At 49.9% G+C, this 22,489-nt stretch overlaps 3 protein-coding genes across 3 annotated transcripts; all 3 read left to right on the top strand.

The window, feature by feature from the left end:
• Positions 1-1,713: 1,713 nt before the first annotated feature.
• EMH_0024130 (uncharacterized protein) lies at positions 1,714-7,333 on the top strand (the record flags this gene model as incomplete). The annotated part of the gene is made up of 13 exons (XM_013496250.1): positions 1,714-2,628; positions 2,880-3,097; positions 3,531-3,648; positions 3,981-4,352; positions 4,685-4,849; positions 4,967-5,037; positions 5,164-5,326; positions 5,490-5,630; positions 5,770-5,868; positions 6,066-6,128; positions 6,308-6,712; positions 6,824-7,062; positions 7,243-7,333. The coding sequence occupies 13 exons, from the start codon at positions 1,714-1,716 to the stop codon at positions 7,331-7,333; spliced, it is 3,060 nt and encodes a 1,019-aa protein (XP_013351704.1).
• Positions 7,334-11,376: 4,043 nt separating this feature from the next.
• On the top strand, positions 11,377-15,415 carry EMH_0023020 (uncharacterized protein; the record flags this gene model as incomplete). The annotated part of the gene is made up of 8 exons (XM_013496249.1): positions 11,377-11,603; positions 11,727-11,838; positions 12,071-12,153; positions 12,255-12,389; positions 12,637-12,864; positions 14,094-14,516; positions 14,681-14,912; positions 15,053-15,415. 8 exons carry the CDS (start codon positions 11,377-11,379, stop codon positions 15,413-15,415), a joined length of 1,803 nt encoding a protein of 600 aa, XP_013351703.1.
• Positions 15,416-16,289: 874 nt separating this feature from the next.
• Positions 16,290-19,825, top strand: EMH_0021900 (uncharacterized protein; the record flags this gene model as incomplete). Its single annotated transcript, XM_013496248.1, has 10 exons — positions 16,290-16,481; positions 16,626-16,807; positions 16,972-17,118; positions 17,404-17,466; positions 17,741-18,052; positions 18,190-18,316; positions 18,477-18,617; positions 18,749-19,018; positions 19,188-19,275; positions 19,536-19,825. 10 exons carry the CDS (start codon positions 16,290-16,292, stop codon positions 19,823-19,825), a joined length of 1,812 nt encoding a protein of 603 aa, XP_013351702.1.
• Between the last annotated feature and the right edge of the window lie 2,664 nt (positions 19,826-22,489).

Genomic DNA, 22,489 nt, shown 5'->3' with positions numbered 1-22,489 from the left:
ATACATTAGTTGTATTAGTTTAGTTAGAGAGAAAATGTCATTTATGGGTGAGATCATTCGATTTGGAATACACTCGTTGGAAGGGAACCGGGTGCAGACGACTTCCGGAGTCGGCAGCATACCTGCTCCCGAGGGCACCCTGTGGCCCTCTGGGTCATTCGGAACCACCCCCGCATAACTTATTTTCTCATATACTTTGGAACAATCTTTATCAGCGAATCGTTAGCTGCGTTCCAATATCTCCATTATTGGTTTATGTTCTTCCGCCTGAGTACTTTGCGGAGATGCATACGATACTAGTGACCGTGGGAGCTATTTCGTCAGTTCCTTCCTATGTTTACTGTCCTGCTTAGAAGATCTTCGGATAGGTACTCACTGCGGATCTGTACGTGGAGTAGCAACTTTACCGGAATGGAAACCATACAGCAGACAGGTACAATACTACCTCACGCCACCTCACAGAACATCGTTCAGCCAGGTGGGAGGAGGGAAAGGGCGAACAAGCCTTCCACTCCAGCTTTGGGCTGGTCCCAGTAAACCTATATCCTTTAATTTTATGGAAATATTTGAAGTAATAAGGAGGAAACACCCAGCCGCAGTGATCATACAATACCGGTTGTGCCAATGGCTCGCGAACTTGGCCTACCCGTACTGGCCGGGTCTGAATAGGACGGTGCGCGTTGCGACAAGACATATACGACTAGAGTATGATAACTGCAAATAGAAAGCTCTCACCCTTAATTGTGTCCGTGAATCAACACCAAATTCAGTCATTTGTCCAGCTTCCTGCACGATCGTCCCGTAGGGTCACTCCGTAAAAGCCCCACAGAGACCCACCCGGCTCTTTCCAGCCCGACTGACCCACTCCGTCTAAATACTCTACAAGAAATACAGCATTTTCCTTGGGACCTTCCGCTTGGGGCCTCTGAAGAGGGAGAAAGGCGTCGTTGACCCTAGTCCTGTCGTTTCCAGACAGCCCGTACGAGTGGTTACATGCTTGCTCATGGCGACAGGGTTGTCCATGCTCCTTTGGGTTTAGAAGGCACATTGGAAAGCATTCCTCTGTAGAAAAGAAGCTCGGGAAACCTTTACACTGCCCAAGCAGAGACTGCAGATTTTACACGCTCAGGAAGCGAGCACACGGAGATGCGCGTTCGTTGCGCTCGCTAATGCGGCATCCGCCTGTGCATTCCTGCCAAAACATTGGAAGTAAGAGGAGACGAGAGTAGCCAGCGAAGTCTTCAACATGAGGCATGCTCTATCGAAGTTGGGCAAAAATCCGTGGCGCTGCGTCCATGTGAAGTCGGAGCCAAGCCAGCTGGCGCGATCGTCTAAAATCTGGGTAAGGGGCAGGGCTTATTACACAGATGCAAATGACCTGGGCGCACTTGGTTCAGGCATGAAGACACGTAAAAGCAGTCAAGCAGTTGCGTGTTGCACGCGACACCAGATGCGCTTGCATGACGACCCTACTAGTTGATACNAAATTCGAGGCAAATGAGCTTGATTTGCCGAATTCTGCTAAATAATTTCGAGGTTTTGCAGGACCAGCGAAACTAATTGACCCGGCGAACGGCGGATCTGCAACGACACCCATCGAAAGTGGGCAGAGATGTTTCGGAAGATCAAACAGACACTTCCGTTACTATTGAATTAGTAAATAAGCTTGCCTGAAGTGCAGCTGCATCTGCTATCACGGAGGCGGATACGCGGATGTTCAACAGCACAACACGGCAGTTCGGGGCACAATCAGCAGTTGGCGGCAACAGCACAACACGGCAGTTCGGGGCACAATCAGCAGTTGGCGGCTCCCTGGAGATAGCAAAGACGGAAGAAGTGGGTGCGGAGGCTTTACCTAAGGCAACATACGCCGCACATAATGAGATTTTGTCGGCTCCCACGTTAGAGATTCCTTGCCGGACAATGTCGGACACTACGGGCACCGCTGTCGGCCCGGCCGTTTCAGCAGCAAGTGCAATGGCGAGCAGGGGCATCTCGACCACTGCAGCGTTAGCGTCGGAAACTGCAGCTGCACTTCTATCAGCAGCAGCGGAAACAGCAGCAGCAGCCATGGAGACAGGAGGACACCTCGATGAAACGCACATGGGACTGCCTGCAGCAGCAGGCACACAATTACGGAACATTGACGTATATAAGTCCGACTCTGAACCGAAGGACGCCGAATCCACAACTGTAGAGGAGGAAGATGACTTGCCTGCGTTTGCTGACGAGGAGAGCATCGCATTGCATGGCGAGATACGGGATAAGGAACGACTACTGTCCAGACAAGGAACAGAGCTTGGGCAGAAAGCTGAGCGAGTAGTGCTCATGCGGCAACATCTGCAGCAGTTGAAAGCCGAGGCAGACCATTTAGAAAACCTCGTGGCTGCAAAGGAAGCCCACATAAACAGCGACAAACACATGGAGGGGGTGGCGGTTCGCCAAGCCAGCAAGCTCAGAAGCGAGATGCAGCAACACCAGCAGCAGCAGCAGCATCTCCAATCTAGACTCACGGCACTGCAACTTGACGTTGCTAAGGGACAGGAACAAATGGATTGCTTCAAACTGCAGATGAAGTGGAATGAAGAGGAACTTGCCCAATGGCGCTCGGCTGCCCACCAAAAAGAAGTGAGACGGGCGCCAGCACCGAATACCAAAATGAGACATCGCACCCGGGAATGCATAATTTTGTCCGCTGGAGCGAAGTGGACTTAAGTATATGGTCTAAAACGCCAAATACTGCCTGCTCCGATAAGAATCCCTTGCTAGGCAGCTTCTGCGTGCCGTTCGCTTCAAACCGCATTTCGTGCAACTTCTCTGCTGGAGTTCGGAGGCAAAGTAGAACACACGGTACCATGTGCTGTTTCGGGGTCCTTTAGGAAGACCTGGCTTGCATCGCCGAGTTCAAGAAAAAAGACGACGTGCGAGCTGCAGGCCTAATGGCACAGGCACAGAAGGCTTCTGCGGAAGTGACTGAGGCAAAGAAACGCCTACAGGAAGAGCAGACCGCAGCGCGTGCTGCAAGGGCAGAGCTTCAGCGGTCTTTAGAGTACTTTGCCGAGCAGCAGAAAGACAGAGCACTTCTGATCGCTCAGGGGTGAGGCCAAAGAGCCTGCATATTAAATGCCCTCTTGAGCTGCCGATGAGAAAAAACATGGTGTTGTATTGTTAGACGTTCCCCTTTTATGTTGATGGAGGGATCGGTGCGAACTTTAATTTGGACCTTCTGTGGACAGAGAAACTACTCTAGAAGAGATGTGGAGGAGCGATTCCCGCATTGAGCGATCAACCCGTGCATTTGAAAGGGCGCAACTAAGACTGAAGCAACAGTTGGAGAAGCTAGGTAGCAACAGCTGCTAGACACTGAGCTTGCGTTGGCCTTCACCAGATCTGCACCAGTAGCCTGCGTTGCGTGAGTTGCCCGTGTATTTGTAGTACTCGCTGGCATCTGCCATGCGTTCTTCATCCTACAACACTCTCTTCAGCTCTGCAAGTGTGTGAGCAGCGGCTGCCAAGGGATTCGCCCTCAGACAACAGAGCCAAAATAAGGAGCTTCAAGGGGGAATAGCTAGCTTAGAGCAACAGCTAACTCAGTGCAGGTCGACCTACTCCACTGCAACAATGGCTGTTAGCCAATTGACGGAAGAGGTTAGCAGGGATGTGACGGGCTCACTGCGACACTCTTTGACACCCAGCCTGAACCGATGGATACACCAGCGGGCCATTTATTAAGGAACGGATACCTTTTGTTAAGAACACTGAGCGCAAATAGACAGCAGTGATCGATTCGGGAGTTTACTGGAGAGTACGAGCTAGAGTTTATTCTTCTTGCTTCCGTTGCCTTTGAAAGGCCGGAACTGGCAGATTCAACAACCTGTCAGAACTGGTGCAATCCAGGACGTTGCAAACCGCATGAGTTTTTGCAATCAATATGGATGCAGTAAGCTTCCAAACGTATCTTCGAAATTGTACTTTTGCAGGTGGCCGGTCTAAGAGGACAGCTCTCCGCTACTGCAACCAGAGGGAAGACCGCAAAAGGGCAGCTAGTCGAGCTCCACGAGAGCCTCGCTGTTCAGAAGCAGCGACTAGACTCCACGAATAAAAAAAAGGAGGCAGCGCAGAGAAAACTAGCCAAGGAACAAGAGAACGTTCGGTCGGCTGGGGAGGCGGGCGATGCAAGAGAAGCCTTTCATACTCAGGTGGCTACCCGGCTGCAGCAGCTGCAACAACGGGTCAAGTCAAGCAGAGACGCTCTCTTTGTAGTCGCGCAAAAGCTTGCGGAGGAAAAGGCAACACTGAAGATGAAACGTGGGGGATTAAGTAGCTCGAAAAATGCTCTGAGGAGTCTTCAAGTAAGGAAGAGATGGTGAAAAGGTGACGTATTTACACAAACGTTGAGTTCTTCATCCACACTAAGCGCATACTCTTGTACATGAGGTTTGCTGATCTGCTTACGTGCAATATAGAAGTGATTTCCTGCAATCCTGCTGCACGTCTAGAGGAAGCTCCAGGAACGGTGGCGTTGTCCTGCAATACTGCAGCGCCTAGGAAGGCATCATCTGGCTCCTCTGCTATGGCGATTAGCAGCTGCTTGTCTGTGTATACTGCGTTTACGTTCAAACGCCCAAAAAGCTCTGCAAGTGTAAGCTGGAGGCACAAACTGGCCATGCGATCCCTTCTTCAGGCCCAGCTGCAACAGCAGGAAGCAGAAAAAAGCCGACAACAGGAACTGCTGTATTCTATTGACTTCCAGTGCCAAGCAATGCAGCGACGAGTCTCCCGCATATCGGGTTATAAAACTGCAGCAGAGACAAAAGCCCTCCAGAAACAGATGAAGGAACTACAGGCTGTAAGCATCAGCCTCCTTCCACTCCAATGCCCTAGGCTGAGTATGGATTAGATAACCGCCTCAGATTTGTCCTGCAAGCCTGTACTGGCATTGTCGGTATGCGCTGTCAATAAATAGGAATCTACACTGCAACAGGAGGAGCAGTCAACGCTCTCCTCTCAAGTCAAGCACCTTGACGGTGAATTAAGGTAAAAGTGTCCACTGCCATTGTAGGCCAATCCAAATTTGCAACAAATCCTATCCGCAACACAGAATTCGTAGCATCATCTACCTTTAACTTCTCGAGTCGTCGTCTATCCTATTTGGTTGAGCAGGAAGGCTCAACGGACACTTGCCAGGGTCGATGAAGAGGACAGTCGCTGCGCTAACAACGTTGGGGACATTCGCCTGGCTTGCGCGTCCCTTGACCGAGAACTACAAACGATTGTCAAGCAGAAGGAGAAGCTGGTTCTTGCTGAATCGCTCAGGAAGCTAGAGGTCATCACAGGCCTTTGATTTCACCCTCTAATGCCTTCAAAAATTCCAGCTGGTGGAAACCGCAAACGATTCTGAGTAGAAATCCGTTTGGTTTTTTTCCTTGAGAAAACTACGTACTTGCTTCCCTGAGTTTCCTAGTACATGGCTAAGCTGTTATCATCAGGTCACGCGGCTGCATGAGGAATTGGAGGCGTGTGCGGATGCCTCTCTAGAGGCAGAAAACAGGAAAGTGCAACACCAGCTGCAAGTGCAAGAAGTCCTCGCTGCGATGGAGTTGGAGTTGGATGGTGCTAGAGGACAGCTGGTGAGCTGTCACTGAAAAATACCTAATTAGCTACTTCGCTGGTTGTAAAAGCTGTACTGTTCTTGTCTGGTGAGTTGAAGCTTCTTCAGGCCTTCACCTAGATATGCACTTTCGCTAGATTTTGAGTTTTCTGGCGCAGCGAGCGGTGGAGGAAGAGAAACGCAAGCTCAATAAGGAGGCGGCCGAGAGAAGATCCAAAATATCTGCGCTGGAAGCAAGATACGAAAACGTTATGCAGGTGAATGGGTGAACGCAATTCGTGCTACTGCTTCTGTGGGTACTGCTCCGATCTGAAGGCGGCATACACAGGTGCCCCGTTTTGCGCAGGGTGCCCTCTGCTCAACTCGTTATTGGTAGTCGCCGCTGCTGTCTGCAGGCCTCTACGAACCCCATAGAGGAATTATGTAAAATGTTTTTGTTTGGGCTTACGCTCAGAGCAGCCAGACGGCCGACGGCGCAGGACGCTCCCAGGCTTACTACGTCATTAGGGTTGGGCAGGTATCTCTGGCATACTCCACAGCTTCTCAAGCTCAGGACGACAACTAGCTGACTTTAACACCTCTTCAATAAAGGACGGCGTGGCTACCGCACTGGCGGTATTGCCCAAGTCGTCCTCGAAAGACTAGCCGATGTTGGAGTTACTCGACAGAAGCCTGGATATTGCGAACATTCTACAGGAACGCGAGGAGCTCCAGCGGAAGGGTGCTGAAATGCACCGCAGGCTGCAGAGCGCTAGCGTAGAGGTACAAGGCCTTGAAGCTTCTTTAAGGGATGTATCTCTCTCCAACAGCCGGTTGCGCTCGAGACTTCAACGGGAAACCGGAGCCGTCGGAGCTCTACGTGAGCAGAAAGCGGAGAAAGAAGGAGCACTCTTCCTTAGAAATCACATGGCTTTTACACAACAACAGCAAATCTGCTTGCTAAAAGAAGCTATCGAGAAGGAGGAGCGGTGCCTGGAACAAACGAAGCAGGAGCATCAGCGCGTTCTGGAGAGACTAAGGGTGTGTCAAACAACTTCGCAGTTGAGAGGCCATTTGCCTTTTGCAAAGGCCCAAAAGGAGCCTAGAGTCTCTCTCAAGAGAGTTAGTTCTGCCTTCTACTTCGGGAGGGGATTTCCGACCCATCTATAATATATGCTGAAGCTATTGTAGCGCCATGGTGACCACGGCACACACTGCTACGTGCTGCTGCAGCATGTTGACGAAAAGAGAAAAGACGTGGAGAACGAAAGCAATAGCGTCGACGAAAAGCTGCAGAGGTCGATAAAGCAGAGGCTTAAGCTGCAAACAAGTATACAGAAGCGTCGGCTAGGTGGTGCACCCTCGAGTCAGCCAGCGGAAGCGAACGAAGAAAGCCAACTTTGCAATGCGGAAATACAGTATCATGCTGAATGCCTAGAGGGCATGCTGCAGAGTCTTTATCGGTCCATGGGGTAAGAAAATTGACGTTGACTATAACGGAAAGCGGTGGCGCTCCACTGAAAATGCTGATTGTGGCTACCAGTAAACAATATGTTAGCTGTTTACAGCCATATAGCTACTTGTTTCTTCAATATCTAGCGTTGGCAGGGTTAGCCGATCGGGAGATGCAACACGTCTTGTTTCCATCGCAGGCCAACGGTGGCTTCCCAGCCCGCTGCACTTGAAACTCTGCAGCGAGCACTAGGAGAGGGTAAGGATAGCAGATATTGCAACACTGTCTAGCGAGCCTTTATAGCCTCCCCGTAAGTCACTATTTGTAGAGATTCAGTGTTAACCTCGATGTTTCGTCAGCCCGACTGAAATTTGGTTGAGCCTGTGGTTGTCTCTGCTCGAAGCATGAATTAACCTACAAGTGAATCATTCATGGATTCACAGCATAACTGCTACGAACCAGCGAGAATTTCAGGACTGAGGGATGGGCCGGGAGAAACGTGCCTTCTTGTCACTAAGTTGCAAGGCCAGCAGCTGCTTCCTCCTTGGACCTTCCGCCTTTCGACAGGACATCACACTTTAGATGACACCAGGAGAAAGCTTTTCAACCACCGGCTTGTTTTGTTTACTTTTCAATATGCTCATCTTTTAGTGGCTTCAAAACATCACGAACTTTGCTTAGCTGCCAAAAGCAAGCACTCGTGAGCACATTTCAAGTGCCGCCTTGTGGCATATGGGTGCACCAATGCTCACGCAAATGTGTATGATTGTACTGCTGAGTGGACAACCTTTTATATAATTCGACGGCAGCGCTGCAAGCGGACACGCTGCGGGGCTTGGAAGCATTCGAGCCCCTGTGAGGATTATTGCATGCTTTTTGAAGAGATACTGATTACACATAGTGCGGGTCATTGCACTCACATTTAAGATCAAACTACTGAATTTAAACCTGCTCTACAGGTTACACCGGTGTAACATCCCAATCCCTCAGGCGCTGCACACAGAGACAATCTTTACAAACGTCACAACTACGCTGCGCTGACCCCCCTAAACAATTTGGGGCAGGGCTCTCAACAATCAGCTTGAGTCTAAACGTCTATCATAGCTAGATCCGTCAACAGGGGGGCAATTACTGAAGGGTGCAGCAACGGGAATCTAAAGCGGTGGCGCGAGCCCGCAGCCCACATTTGTGTAGAGAGCGCAATAAGCGTGCTGAGTCCATACTGCCCATCCACGCATGGTGTTCATTAAATGCTGCACATTCTATCTGTTAAGCAGTTTAAGGCGATGAACAGCGGGATACAACAATTAAATTCGCAGAGAAGGCGCTAACGTTTTGCACACATAGGTGTGGTGAGAGTGCTGCGGGGTCTCGCAGCCAGATATAGACTACTTTAGATTTTCAAGTACGTAATATGGCTTTAGTTGACACTTGCAAGCTGGATTTTGATCTTTTTGCCATGTCTGAGGATGTAATACTGCTCCAATCTTCTGGAACATTGCTATTGTCAACAGACGACGCAGGTGCTGCCGTCTGTCATCCATACTCTTGCGCTGATCGTCCGGTATTCAAAAGCAACGTGCTTCCAGATGAAATGTGAGGACATGAATAACTTGTCACCTGCGGTGGCGCTCCTGCAGTGCACACTGCATGTAACGCTGCCGCAGTACTACCAGCTGCAACTAGAAGCCACGTACCTATACGCCATTGCGCTACGGAGACATCATGCATTGTGTGGTTGACCTAGTTGGTGGTATCAGCTTATCAACGAGGAGAATGAGAAACGAAAGCAGCGACCACTGCTCCTTAGCTGTATTCAATGCAGTATTTAGCCGCTTAGCCGAAGCAATCCCCGGAGTCTTTGTTGACAGTTGTCTCTTACAAAGCGGAGGGCCAGTTCCTATGATGCGTAGATCAACGAGACCCGTGCAACAATAGGAGTACGAGGCATTTTCCTGAAGAGGGTGAATCTAACGTTGGAAGAGCTGCCTAACGAATGCCAGGCAGTAAGGTCATTCAGTTAGAGCAACACCATGGCAGTGCATGAAGGGAGAGCGTAGGCGGCGGAATATGCCGAAGTTGACGGTAACGAGCTCCCAGCAGATTTGCGAGGGCCGGATGTAGTTCTCAACTTTGTCATCATCTGTCCAGTGTCCAGCAAACGGAACAACCTTTGAAGCAGATATTGAGTCCAGGTAAACTCTTCACTGCTTTTGACGGGACGTTTGACTGCAGAGTACCTACATGCCAGTGAGCGCTCAGAGATGTCTCGAACCGTAAGAGGGCTCGACCACAACCGACCGGTGAACTCAGCCGAGCATTTACGCCGACAGTCCCATCCATTCACTCCCCATTTTTGCAGAACTCCTTCGGCACGGATACAACTAGATCCGACTGCAGCATACGCACGATATTCGGAGGCGAACTAGTTGCTATCAGCTCGACAGAGGTCACCTTCGAGGGCTGCCTCCGTGTCCCCCTAAGCAATCGTTGACTTCCGCGTATTTCTGCTTTTACACAACATAAAAAAAAAGTTCGTGCTTACACGCAAAGTTGTTTATCTCTGAATACCTGCTCTAGTCTTTCAAGGAACAAGTTGAGCTATGCTGCTCAAAGGCTCTATCCAGTCGACCGTCGGTAGACAGGTTAAGTATCCATGGAGCTGCAGCGTTGAACCAGAAAAGCAAAATTTCGCATAAGCAAAAAGAGCTTGTATTGTTACTCCTGCCTCCAAAGTGGGCTGCTGTCACGGTGGGCCCATTCTGGCGCCGTGGTTCAGGGTTTAGGGACCAAGGCAGATCCTGTACCGCGTACTCAACGCTCTGAATTTGGCCTTTTAGTCCAAAGGCAAAGCGATGTAGCGAAATTACATGTTTAGGAGATGCATGGGCGCTCGAATTCTCCACGACAAGGCCGAAGTAGGGTCATCTGTCTCCTTAGGAACCCTTAGGCGCTACTGAACCCTAGGCACTACACCAGGTTACCTGCTGTGCGGTGCACGTTGCCCTTCCTGGTTCTGTCTCCATCTCAGACTTCCCCTCTGAGGAGGTATATGTTGCGAATTGAGACTTTCCAAGTAACTGGCTCCTCTCCTGAGCTGGCCAATTGCTGCAATGTTGGCTCCCCTCACCTCTCGAAAACCCTTTTTGCTGTTATCTTGCGGTTCCAAACCCGAAAGTTTTTGTTCCTTTTCTGATGGTCGTATCTGTGAGATTTCTGGAGGGTTTTTAAGAGTCACGTATTTGGGCGGAGAAACCGAATATATTTCAGTAGATGATATTCCCAGCAGTTCAGGGGAGAGTGAGGACCAGGCAGGCCGATGCCCATACGTCTCCTGTGCTAGCCATGACGCAAGAAAGCTTGTGGCTCTCGGTGCCTCGGGCATCACGGCAAGGATTAAAGTCATTCAGCTGTCTTCCAGTCCTCCAAAGTGCGCGTGGAGGCATCTACTCACTACTGCAAGCCCAACGGAGGTTCTCTCTCTCGAATTTTCACCATGCGGGCGCCGATTATTTTGCCTGTCTTCTGGATTGAGGACGACGAAGGGGCAGCAAGCACAATTTCATCCCAAGGTATATCATGTTACAGTTCTGAATGCGTTTGATGGAAAAGTTCAAGCTTCTCATCTATTGGACTGGGAGGACTCGACCTCCTCCCCCACAAGGCTACTGGCCGGAAATAGCGGCATCTTTGCCGTCATTTCCGAAACTAACTTGATGGTCCTGCAGATACTTCAGAGCAACGAAGACAAAATTGTAACTTCTGGGCTACTGCTCCCAGTAAATCACGGTGACCCCCTCGGCTTTGGGCAAGACGTAGCAATTTTCGGGGCATGCTGGATTGCCCCTACTGCAAAGGGGAGTCAGAACAGCATTAATCATAGTTTTCTTTTTATGTCATTTAGCAACAAAATGTTGCTTGCAATCGGAGTAGGGCATCTAGGGGCCGGCGGGCCTTTCCTTGCGTGGGCCAGTAACTCAGAGGAAAGGTACATATCACTATCAGCGGAGGACGGGACGGGCATGCTGTTCGGGTTAACAGAATCATCAGTTCTACATACCTACAAGCTTAACCAAGGAATAGTCGGAAGACTAATTCAAGACGCAGAAGTAAGTTGGCTGCACCAACCGGAATGATGGGGCGTGTTCCCAGCAATCAGAATGGGGCTTTGCTGTTTCGGGGAACGGGGGCGTTAAAGGAATGATGAACCATCTGCCTATATACTACTGATCACGTAGACAACGTCGTAGCGATGCATGAGCGTTTGGGACAGACGCAAGTTATTTTCTCATCGTTGAGACTTGGCGTGCTCAACTTTGCGGCTTCTGAAACAATGCAGGGAGGCCAACAGAAAGAGCTCAAGGCGATTCTCACTCGGCTACTTCAGGACAAATCAAAAGCGAGCCCTGCTTCGTTTGTGAAACCGAGTTCAGTTCGGGGAAATTACCTCACTTTATTCCCCCCTAGTGGATTTTCTGCTCCACTGCTTCTGCTGGAACGCCAAACTCGTGTTGACCTCCCCACAGCAGTTGGCATGCGCGACTACGGTGCTCCAAGCAGGTGAGCGTTCCAGAGAGCTATAACAAAACACCCAGTTCCGCGGATGGGGAAGCACAACATATGCGCCGTTTGAGTCCATTTTAGTCCTTTGGAATCATCCGGCTTGATGATTTTTGAATTTAGGACTGCGGGGTGTCTACGACTTCTCAACAGCCGCAGTGACGAGCTCGCCCCGCTCCTTCTTTCCGATGCTGCAGGCTGCATGTGGAGCCTCTCCAAAGAGCGACATATTCGGGTGTGTCCGGAACGTAACAATACCTGGCGTTTCTACTTGCCGCGTGGCTGATGTTTCTCCCTCATACTCTTTCTGAGATTTGCATGCAACTATTTCTGAGCTACAGAGGAGCCAGAGGGTCTTTAGTACTTCAGTAATGAGTTCAAGGCAAACTGTCGCAGCTTTTGCTGAATTTCATTGTGATCCGGATTCTGTATTCTTTGCTACTGCGTTGATACTATTTTTACTTCAGGCCGAAGTATGGGGTAGGCGCAACAGCCCGCAAGAGATTGATAAATCCCCTGCGACGGACGATTCTGATGGGGACGAACGAAAGTGAGGATGTTCACACTCTGCAAAGGCGTGTCACACATTTGATGAAACTAGTATAGAATTGTGAAGTAGCTCTCGTCAGTTTGTTTGCTCCCACCCTGCAGTGAGCTGAGCTGGATACCTGCTATTTGCGGTGGCTTTTTCGGCGGGCTGGTCGGCATGACGCTTGCTTGTGATTCCTCCGATCCCGGTCACCTAAGCCTGCTTATGATGGCAGCACATGCATCCGGAACAGTCACGTAAGGAACATCTTCGCATTGATGAAGCGTTTTGAGATCCCCCCAGAGGCCACAAAAAGTTTCAATCATCTTTGCCACACCATCTCCAGATCACCAAGGGGATTAGCTTCCGTTGCTGGCCCACAGAAGGACGCCGCTTTCCTTTTAGATAGGCATATAAGAGGAATTCCTTCACATAGGATAGTTGGAACTTCATGGACATGCATGATACTTCGATGACGCTGGTGTCGAGCATGTAACGCTGTAGGGAGTGGAAGATATCTGCAGAAAGGGAAAAAGAAGTTCTAAAGGTGTCTTCCAAACTGTGTAAATGCATCCATACTGGGATGCCCATCAGCTGCCTAGGGTACACAACGGACTGCGCAAGTGGCAGCGAACATAGGCCAGAAGAGAACCAGGATCAACGATGCCTCCTAGGTTTTGCAGATGGCACAGTTGCCTGGACAGAAGACGGCTGTGTCCGGCAGAGATGCCGGTGGGTCAACCAGAATGCTACTGTGCCGTTCGTTAAAAAATCACAATATCTGCACCAGAATTTAGTCTACGAAGAGCTCTTCCCTACCCACGCAGTTTTGCGCCTTTTGCGAAATGTAGGGTATCGAAAGATCCAATAAAAGGTCTGGTGGGAGTGAGGATTATAGGCATATCGACTGCTTTGTCACGAATGAACCAGAGCTATCTTCCTGGTGCAACTGGGAGGCTCGATGATGTCGCGTGGGCTGCAGTTTGCTCCAGCGGGGAGGTGACCTTCTTTTTATTACCGGCACACACTGAAAAAGACAATACAAATGCTCCGGAGGGCTTCGCCGTGACCGTCCTGAAGAGGTTCTTCCTGCCTTCCTGGCTAGCCGAGAACTCGTCTACCGTAATGCAACTCGTTTGTTAGATCGTTGCGGTATTTAATATTAGGTGTTTGCAACTAGCATAGCAAAAGGGAATAGAACAGTTGCTGTCTAGCTTATCTGTCTGCCCGCCTGCAGTCAATGCCGACAAAAGAAAGCATATCGCCTGGGCGTCTTCGGCTTCCCGAGTGTAGCGGTTGTTGGCTGGACAAGGGATCTGAGATGTGGCAGACACTCCAGCCCCATAACGAACAAAAGAAATCTCACTGTGAAGCTCCTGTTGGTGTATTTGCGCTTGGTTTCGTAACGACTGTTTCCGGCGCCCCACTCAGTGGCCTTGCCTTCTTCGCGCCCCACGTTAATGGCGATGCGACCTCATGCCACCCACAAGTAGGCCTTTCCGGCGATCCATACAGCTGTGGCCGCAACAAGCGAAATGGACATCTGCTTCAGAATTTAACCTGACTGCCACGTGTGGTCAAGCCTGAATGAAAACCCCAGAAGAAACCTCTTTCCAGTGGATACACCCTACATAATGAGATGTTGCCAGATACTTGCTCCAGCATTCTTTAAGACAAACGAGTCTCTCACTGCTAAAGTTCTGCTCACTCTGGTGCGGCTTCGTTGTACTTCAGACTTGCTGCAGTCGGTTGAGTGTAACACCAGTTTGTGTTGCCAGTCGAGGCCCCCTACTAGCTGTCGGCACCGCATTTGGAGGGGTTTTAGTATTCTGTACGCAAGACCTTCTCAGTGAATCTTACAGCTGCGTTGCAGGTTTTGCTGCTGCTGCAGCTACCACACCGCTTACTTGCGTCTCTTTCGGAAATCTTCCGATACAACGTGTCCAACTCCTTTGTTACAGCTGCGACACGGCGACAGATGCAGAAAGAAAGGAACGCACCTCCACTGCACAGACTACAGCTCATCTGTTGGCTCTGCAAGTGGATGGGAGCTTCTTTGAGATGCTCCTGGAGCCAGGATTGTTGCAGACCCCCCTCTCGCGCTCGCTTCTTCCCGACAGGAAAATACATAGCCAGGCGGCGGGGAACACCTTAAGAGTACTACCGCCAACTACCGCGCCCGTATCTATCTCTACTGGAAGCTTCCGTCGAATTTATTCTCCATTCATCATAACGGCACGAGTAGACGGTGGACCTGTGCCTGTTGCTATATTAGGCGAACCTGGCATCTTACAACTGCGGCTGCTAGCAGACGGCACAGAACAGCCAGGACTGCATACTGGATGTGCATCGCCCCACGCGTCATTTAAGTTGGAGTTTTCCTGGTAAGACCAGTCTCTTAACACGATCGTGGCAGCCGATCTCCGTGGCGATAGATGACCTGCTGTTGTTGTCTAAACAAACCTACATTCTCCACAGTCGTGAATTGTCCGGTGTAGCGGCTAGAACCAGCCCCCCAGCAGCTGTTTTGGGGAACATCTGCGTGCAGCACAGCTGCTCCTAAATCTGGCCCACTGTCAGGAGAACTCCTCCAGTATTCAGGAACCCGAGAAGACCATAACGAGGGCCCGCCTAATCTCTCATTGTCACCGAAGAAGTCGCGCCTCTATTTGAAACGCCGGATATCAATGACTCCCGATGTGCAACAGCAGCTTGACGCTATACTACAAGAAAAAGAAAATATCAAGGGAGACCTTCAGGCTCTTCTCGGCAGAGTTGCAGTGAGGATATTCTGCTACACCTAGCACAACCATTATTCAAACAAAGATGCTTTTAGGGGCTCGTCTTCCAAGACCTAAGGACCTTGGCATCCACCAAGCTTCCACCGGTGGGCAATATCCTGGCGTTTCTGATACTTCAGGTAACGCCTGCTCTTCGCGGCCTGGAAGGAGAAGCAGAAAAAGTGGATGCGGCTGTCCGGCTGCTCGCTAACCAACGAGCCTCAGCGAGCCAGAAGGAAAAGCAGCAGCACTTGCTGCTGCTTCAGCATGCGTTTGTCGCGTTTCATCAAAACTTGGTGCAGCACTTACAAGCTTCAATCCTCACTGCGCCAAAGGAGCTAAGCATTGCTGCTGAAAATCCCGGAGAAACGATCAATGCAAAAGCCTACCTCTCCTTTCGGCGGAAGCCAAGAGAAAAAGCGTTGTCCAAGAAAGTTCTTTTTCTGAGGAAAGTTCAGAGACTTAACACATTCATCGTGGTCAAAAATATTTGGGCTCGTTGACATCCTACAGCGCAAAATGCTTTGCCGTTGCAACCGTGCATTAACCACAGATGTAGGCGTCCTACATCTTCGTCACGTCAGGTTGCGCCTCGCGTCGAATACAGAATTTCATTCAGAGCGGGGCAATTTTTGGTTCTGCCTTATTTCAGGAAGCTTCAGCTGAGGGAGGGTGAATGGATAAGGAGAGTGACCTCAGTCCATGAGTCAATGCTAGACATGCAAAAAGAGGACCTTGCACCTCCTCTCGAAGGATTCGGAAGAAACGCGCAAGAATACCTGGCCTTTTACCATACCTCAGATGAAACACATGGTGACAAAGATCATCCACGTGACCTACTGTTTTGGCAAGTTGTGTCTGCGTGGGAGGCAGTTGCTGAAAACCCGTCTTGCATGCACCACAAATGGACTGCTGCGCGTCGTTACCCGAACTGAATACCCGTTTAGTATGCCGAGACCTATGTGTAGGTTGTAAGGAAGCTACGGGGGTCCTACAAGAAGCGGCGATTCCTGCTCAACAAGCCTCAAGCGGACCGGAAACCGCCAACCGTCGGGGCTTGATATATTCTCAGGAACCCCTAAAAAGCCTCAGCAAGATGCTACAAAGTCCATTACTGATATCATCCGATGCCTCACGCCGTATACAGTTCTGGATTCTACGCGAGATATCGGCTGAGGTGGGAAAGCATGACAGATGCCTGCCTCGAGTAACAGAAAGGCGGTCCTGGTCTAAATGGTGCAGACGGCCTAGCTTTATTGTTACTTTCTGAATCAAATGTTATGCTTAGCAATCCCGCTCAATGTTCTAAACCATGGGAGCGAAGACAGTTTAGCCGAGTGTTCACGCTACTGTTAAGACTTGTTGTCAGCCTGATACATGCTCGCGCAGCTCCAAGCTTCTTTCAATCGACAGCTTGAGGAGTGCAGTAGAGGTATCCTTCGAAAAATAGACAAAATGCAGCAGCAAGCTCTTAAGGCAAGGGAATGCGCAGCTCAACTGAACGAGGCTGCTGATGTTTCAGCTCCAGAGATGTCAGTACCCTGCATTCCCGACGCTGTAAAAGACCTGGTGAGCAAATTATGGAGCATAGACGACGTTGGTATTGCCGTCTACATCATCGGAATTATGAACTGCTGCCCGTTCACAAGAGGGGCCATGCAGGGAGGAGATGCGGTGCTACCGCTGCTCCCTTTTTTGCCTCTTGGCGCTTAGGAAAGTGCGCTGAAGGAGCCAATTAGATCAGGGGCTTCCGGAGGCGATCATGGGACAACATCAGCAGCAAGAGGAGCCAATCCGACAGATTCAGGGGCCCGCAGGGCCCTTGACAAAATGATGGGGGGGAAACTGCACACCGAAAATGCATTTGCCTCACTCGACATCAAAGCCGACAAATGGTGATTGAATACTCTTTCTACACTTCAGTTATGCGGTGTACTTTTTGGAGAAGTAACTAGCACTTTTTCCAGCATGCACTTTTGTTTTGAGGGCACCACGTACAGCTGTCCGTAAGAGACGTTGTTGCTTCAACTGCAACTTGGTGGTGTCACCGGTGCATCAGGGAAGCATGGATGGAAACAGTTGCTCCAGAAGCGATGACAGATGCACAGGCTGCCAAGTTTGCGGCTTACCAAGAGCAGTTAAGGATAATAAAAGAGAAACAGGAGTCAATGAGGGCAAAGCTTCAAGGGGAACTGAAAAAAATAAGGTAGGGGAGTTCAGAAGGTAGTAATGTAGTCTGCTGTGGATAAGCCGAGATGACAAAAGGGGTGATTTGGAACGTACGAAGGAAGATACAGTAGATATGCTTTGGGGACGAAGGGAAAGCACCCAACAGATGCACACAATGAACCGTGCTAGGGAAAATGTAAAATAGCTGCGAAAAGGAGGAATGCCCTAGTGTCTACAGATGAAGTGAACTGGAATCTCACAACTCGACATTGGCACCTCTGATAAATAGGAGAAATATACATGCGTTCACTTTTTCATTCAGGAGCGAACTTACTGCCGCTGCAGTTCAGCTCCGTGCAGACCTTCAAAACCTAACAGACTGGAAGTGAGCAGCTGTATGAGATGTGACGAGGCTTAGCCCATGCAATAAGGGTGAATAGGGCGAGCAGTCACGACAGCAGAACCCAGAGAATGAGGGTAGAATCCAATAATTGAGCCTGTGCCGACTACAATCCACAGCCAGATTGTTTGCAAAGCACTGATTCCATTTGTTGAAGGCCCCCATGCGGGTTTCCCGTCGTCCTCTTCAATCAACAATGGTGTGATAGAGGACAGTTGGATTTGTTCATGCCGTTTCTGCTATTGTACGACCATGCTAGGCTGGTATATGAGGAGGAGTTGCTGCTCAATGAGTTAGCAGGCGCACGGCTCACGGACACCATAGACCAAGAGACCACATGGAGGAAGACAGGAAAAGAGTTGCGAACGAGGCTCGAAGCCTCTAGATCAACCATACAGGAAACGAACCGAGAGCTTCAGAAACAACAATGTTCCTGTTGGCTGCTAGAGGATGAGCGCACATCAGCCCAGCACGAACACAGAGATAAAACAGCTGCACTAACAGCTGCACTTGGGACCGTGCATCTGCCTTCGGAGGTGCTGTCCGTTCTCAGTAAACGGCTTGACGATGCGTGAGACAGTGCAGTTCCCAGAACTACAGATAGGTTCTTCTTCAGTGCTACGGTGTATCTGCTCGCCTAAATCCTCCGTTGCATCAATGGTAGGCACTCAACAAATACTCTACAACTACAGTCAGTTGTGAATGCAGATTAGCACCCCAAGGGACTCAAAATCAAGGGGGTCCTGTTGAGGCAGAAGAAGAACCAGAGCAGGCTCTCAGGAGAGAATGTGCAGCCTTGAGCTCTCGCTTGGATATGGCAGTTGGCTCACTGAAGGTGAGCAGGTGACTGTCTGTGTAATCACGGCGGAAGTTCGCAACCAGGCGACAATCCTCTAGTTTTGGAGTAGATTATGAACATACGGAGCCACTTTTAAAGCAAGTGAAAGGCTAACGAAGTGCAGGGACTTCCAATCTACCAGGTTTGCCTGTTTCAGGCGGAGTTCGCCAGTTGGTCGGATGGTCCACTCTGCAAGCTTCTAGAGGCATCCCGTGATAATGCCTATGCCCAGCGACGGCTTGTCCTTGCCTCTGAAGCAGCAGACGCTGAGCAACAGAAGCTGACACGTCTCAAGACGGTACTTGGTGCCTGCTGCGTACTAAATTTGTCAATTGCAGAGGTTATGGTGCAGCTGACACTATGTCCGCGGTAAAAGGTACAAAATGGAAGTGCGCTACGTCGATCGCTACCTCGAAATTGTGCCTGCAGAGGCTAGAACTAAGCCAGACCGAGGAATCAGCTCTTCGTCTCCAGCTAGAAGCCTCTTCAGAAGCCCTCGAAAAAGCGCAGCGAGACGTCGACCTGCTGTTGAGGGTCAAAAGGGGGATTGTGGGAGAGCTTCCTTCACGAATCGTTGCGCTTCGCGAGCCTTTCGACTTTTCGGACTCTTGCCTCGTTAGCCAAAGGGAAGTGGATAGCTATAAGCAAGATATCATCGCCAGCGGGCGCCAAAAGCTAAGGATCCTCCAAGCTATTAAGGTCAGGGCCCCCCTACGGAGCCATGCATCTGTCCGTTAGACAAAAAATGCCTGTCAATGCATTTACAGAGGGTTAGGATGAACGTCAGGCCCTGGTCTGTACGTCCTAAATATCTCAGACACTCCGCCGGCAAGTGGAAGCAATACAATGGCGAACGCGTTTACTGGAGCTCGAGGCGAAAGATGTTAGTGAGAGGACAAAAGATGTTCATCTTCTTCGCATTACCAGGAGCATGCAACGGATTTTACAGATGCCAGGTAGGCCTCCTTGTTCTGCTGAGCTGCGTTCGCTATGCCCCTTCGCGTTTTTACTGCAACTGCGGTTAACTTGCTACTGTATCGAGAGAGCAACTATCAGCTCCTCCACTGCTGCTAGCATTCCGAATAAAATGCTTACAGTTACAAATGCCATAAGGCCTAAGGCACCGCACAACTGGACAACAGTCAGCTGCGAACCGAAACAACTTTAGACAGGCTCCTTCGGCGAATTCTGTCTCAGCGAAATCGTTGTTTTTCAGGAGGCGGTATGCCAGCTAATTGCTCGGTCGTAGGACCGAAACAACAAAAGGAAATGAGTGGCCACCAGTGGGTTTCTCAGCTGGCTACAGATGGCTTTAAGGATGCTCAAGAAAGTGAGGTTCAACTTGAAAGGCTTGAGGAGGCGCGAGCTGAGCTCGAAAAACGGTCAGCTGCAGTAACAGCTGAGATTAAACAGCGGGTATGTTCTATGGCATATGCTTCTAAGCACAGGGCAGGTGCAAAAGGCAAGCGTACATACTGGTGCTACGACGGCCTCCTGGTGACTTAGGACATACCGTTTGCCAGCAACCTGCGACCGCATTTGAACTGTTGCTGGGGGCAAAGCTGAGAACCAAGTTTGATAAAATAGGAAAGCTTTTCTCGCACTACTGCATATGACTGCGGTGAGACGCGCGCTGGTTCACAGGAAATCGCAATAGAACGAACAGAGCGTCAGCTAGAGCGTGTCAACCAGAACCGAAACTTTAAACAGCGAGTTGTCGGCCTTCGTCGTGCTCAGGAAAAGCAGTCCAACAAGTGTACGTTCAGTAGGACGAATATAACTTGCGCCAGAAGGGCAGGTCTTGCAGCTTTTGCCTTTGCAGGGACTACAAAACAATCATGCACTGGCAAACACCCCTTGAAGAGCCCTCAAGTTCATGCTGTGACCGCCGTTTTCTACATAGGACTGCTTTAAACACTTGTGTAACTCCTGTGCATTATTGGGCTCCTTTGGCAGACGCCGCTGGAAGGAATGGTTCAGCTTCTTGGGAGCCAGCAGATGAAATACGGATGGTGTCCCAGATGCAGATGCGACTCCGTAAAAATACGGAACTGATTAATGCACTTAGTCGAGAACTTAATACGCTACGAGAGCGAAGCGTCATTTTCTTCCAGGATGTACCGGAAGCACACCCCGTTAAGCAGGAACGTGGCCCTTAAGCAAGGGGGTAAGTTAGTGTGGGAATCTTCGTAGCGCGATGCGTTTTTACTTCATGAAGCCAATCATTCAACTGACTTTAGGATGCCTTCGCTCGCATGAAAATGTTGTGGCAGCGCCAGCACCAGTAGTGTACTCCTGTGCCACCATACCAAGAATGGCAGCTCTGAGCATAGCGCTTTCCCGCAGCGGGACGCAGATACATGAGCCCACAAGAACAGGAATTTCTAAATTTTTTAAACCAGCGTTGCCCTGAATAGTGCCAGAGAATGTATGTGTTGTGCATGCACTGGAAAAACGCAAAATTGCTGGCAGTGTATGCCCATTATAAGAATGATTTTTTCCACGTTGGCAGCAAGCGTCGCTTGCAACACGCATTCAGGCCCAAACCAATGCATACTGCGCATTATATAAGCTACAATTTGAGCGTATCTGCTCGTTTGCATCGGGTTTCCTTCTCATCTGTACCTGAGGCACTGTGCTGCTAGGCAGAGTGCTGTGGCGTTCCCTTGGTTGGCGTACAGTCCACTCGCTTCTCACGACGAGAAATATGTTCACTTTCGTATGTATTGCATAATCCCAAGAAAATCTACACGATTTTGCCGCCTCTGTGCTGTATAGAGCTTGCAAACTAGGGGTTGCGCACATATCCCTGATGCATAGGCAGCGGCACCAATACTGCGCACCAGATCTCGTCTTTCAAGTTGCTTTTGCTCTATAGAAACTCTTCGCAATGCAAAATTACTCAATCCTACGCGACCTTCTTACCTAGTCTTGCTCACTATGCGCTTGCTACCATACGTCGAACTGGTTGGCTCGCTGGGACACTTCAGCGTTGAGTGTAATACGATGCACCGATACTCCAGTGACGGATAACTTCGCATGCACAACTTACTGCACGTCATGCCGGACAGAAGTCTAGCGACGACATCGAAACAGCAGTAAGGCGCACGGGAGTTTATTCGGTAACACCCAATAAAGGCACACACCCCGCGAGGTGCAATCAGTCAGCAAGTAAACTGCCAAATTTGAAGAACTGCACCGGTCCATGACCTCAACGGGCGTTTCAATATTACGTGGTATGAAGTGACAGCGAGTTAGCAAAGCAACCTTCACTTCAGTAGTTTTCGACAGTGTTGCAACATATGAATCTTCGCAGCTGCCGTACAGAGAGAGGGTGCGAATGTGTCGGCGGAGATGTGGAAGGACACGCTCGAATTTGAGTTTATGTTGAAAGACAGCCTTCCATCGTGTGCAGATCAATGAGATTGCACCTATGAGTACATGCAAGAAGCGTAGAGCTGCACCCTTCGCAGTTCACTTCGCCCATTCCCCCCCCAGTAGCAACAGCAGCTGGCGTTCTTTTTCCTTTACGGTGTCAAGGCAGGTTTAATTTGGTACGAAAAACTTTAGAGAATGCGGTGCAGTGCCTCCACTGCTGAAATACTACTCCCCCGAGGGCTTATGCGGCAGTCAAGTGCTTAAGAGACAGGGCCAGGCCGAACCACTCGATTTCGGTTGATATAGTATGTTATCGACCTTTTCTTGTGCATCATCTCGATGTTAACAGCCTTGTATTGCGTTATTCGATAATTGGGGCTCCCTCAACTGCCCTGCGGCACAAAGTGATTCAATGGGCGGCCCCGTGCTACGGTGTTCTAGGATGACTTTTATCAATTTAAAAACAACAACCCCTACATCCGATGCAGCAGTTCGAGTAAAATGCAAAATAAAGTTCTTCTTAATCTGGGATGCCATTGAATACTATGCAGCTCTCATGCAGTTAAGCTAACTGGCGTGCCCCGGTTTTGTTCACAAAACCCCACGACATGGCGTGACCTCCACGGTGCATCCAATGGTCAAAACGCACGAAAATGGTGTACTCCCCCCCCATTTTCTATAAACTGTTCAAAGTTTTTCCGTTAATATCTGGTTGCGAACTAAAGTATAGCCGTTAAGAACTTTTTACATGCACCTGCGCTTTAGAGCACTGGAGACATGGCGCGGCGCCGT

Source organism: Eimeria mitis, genomic scaffold, assembly GCF_000499745.2.
Source record: "Eimeria mitis Houghton genomic scaffold, Emh_scaff2, whole genome shotgun sequence".
NCBI lineage: Eukaryota > Apicomplexa > Conoidasida > Eucoccidiorida > Eimeriidae > Eimeria > Eimeria mitis.
The sequence above is the reverse complement of the archived record's forward strand: the minus strand, read 5'-3'. Positions and strand labels throughout refer to the sequence as shown.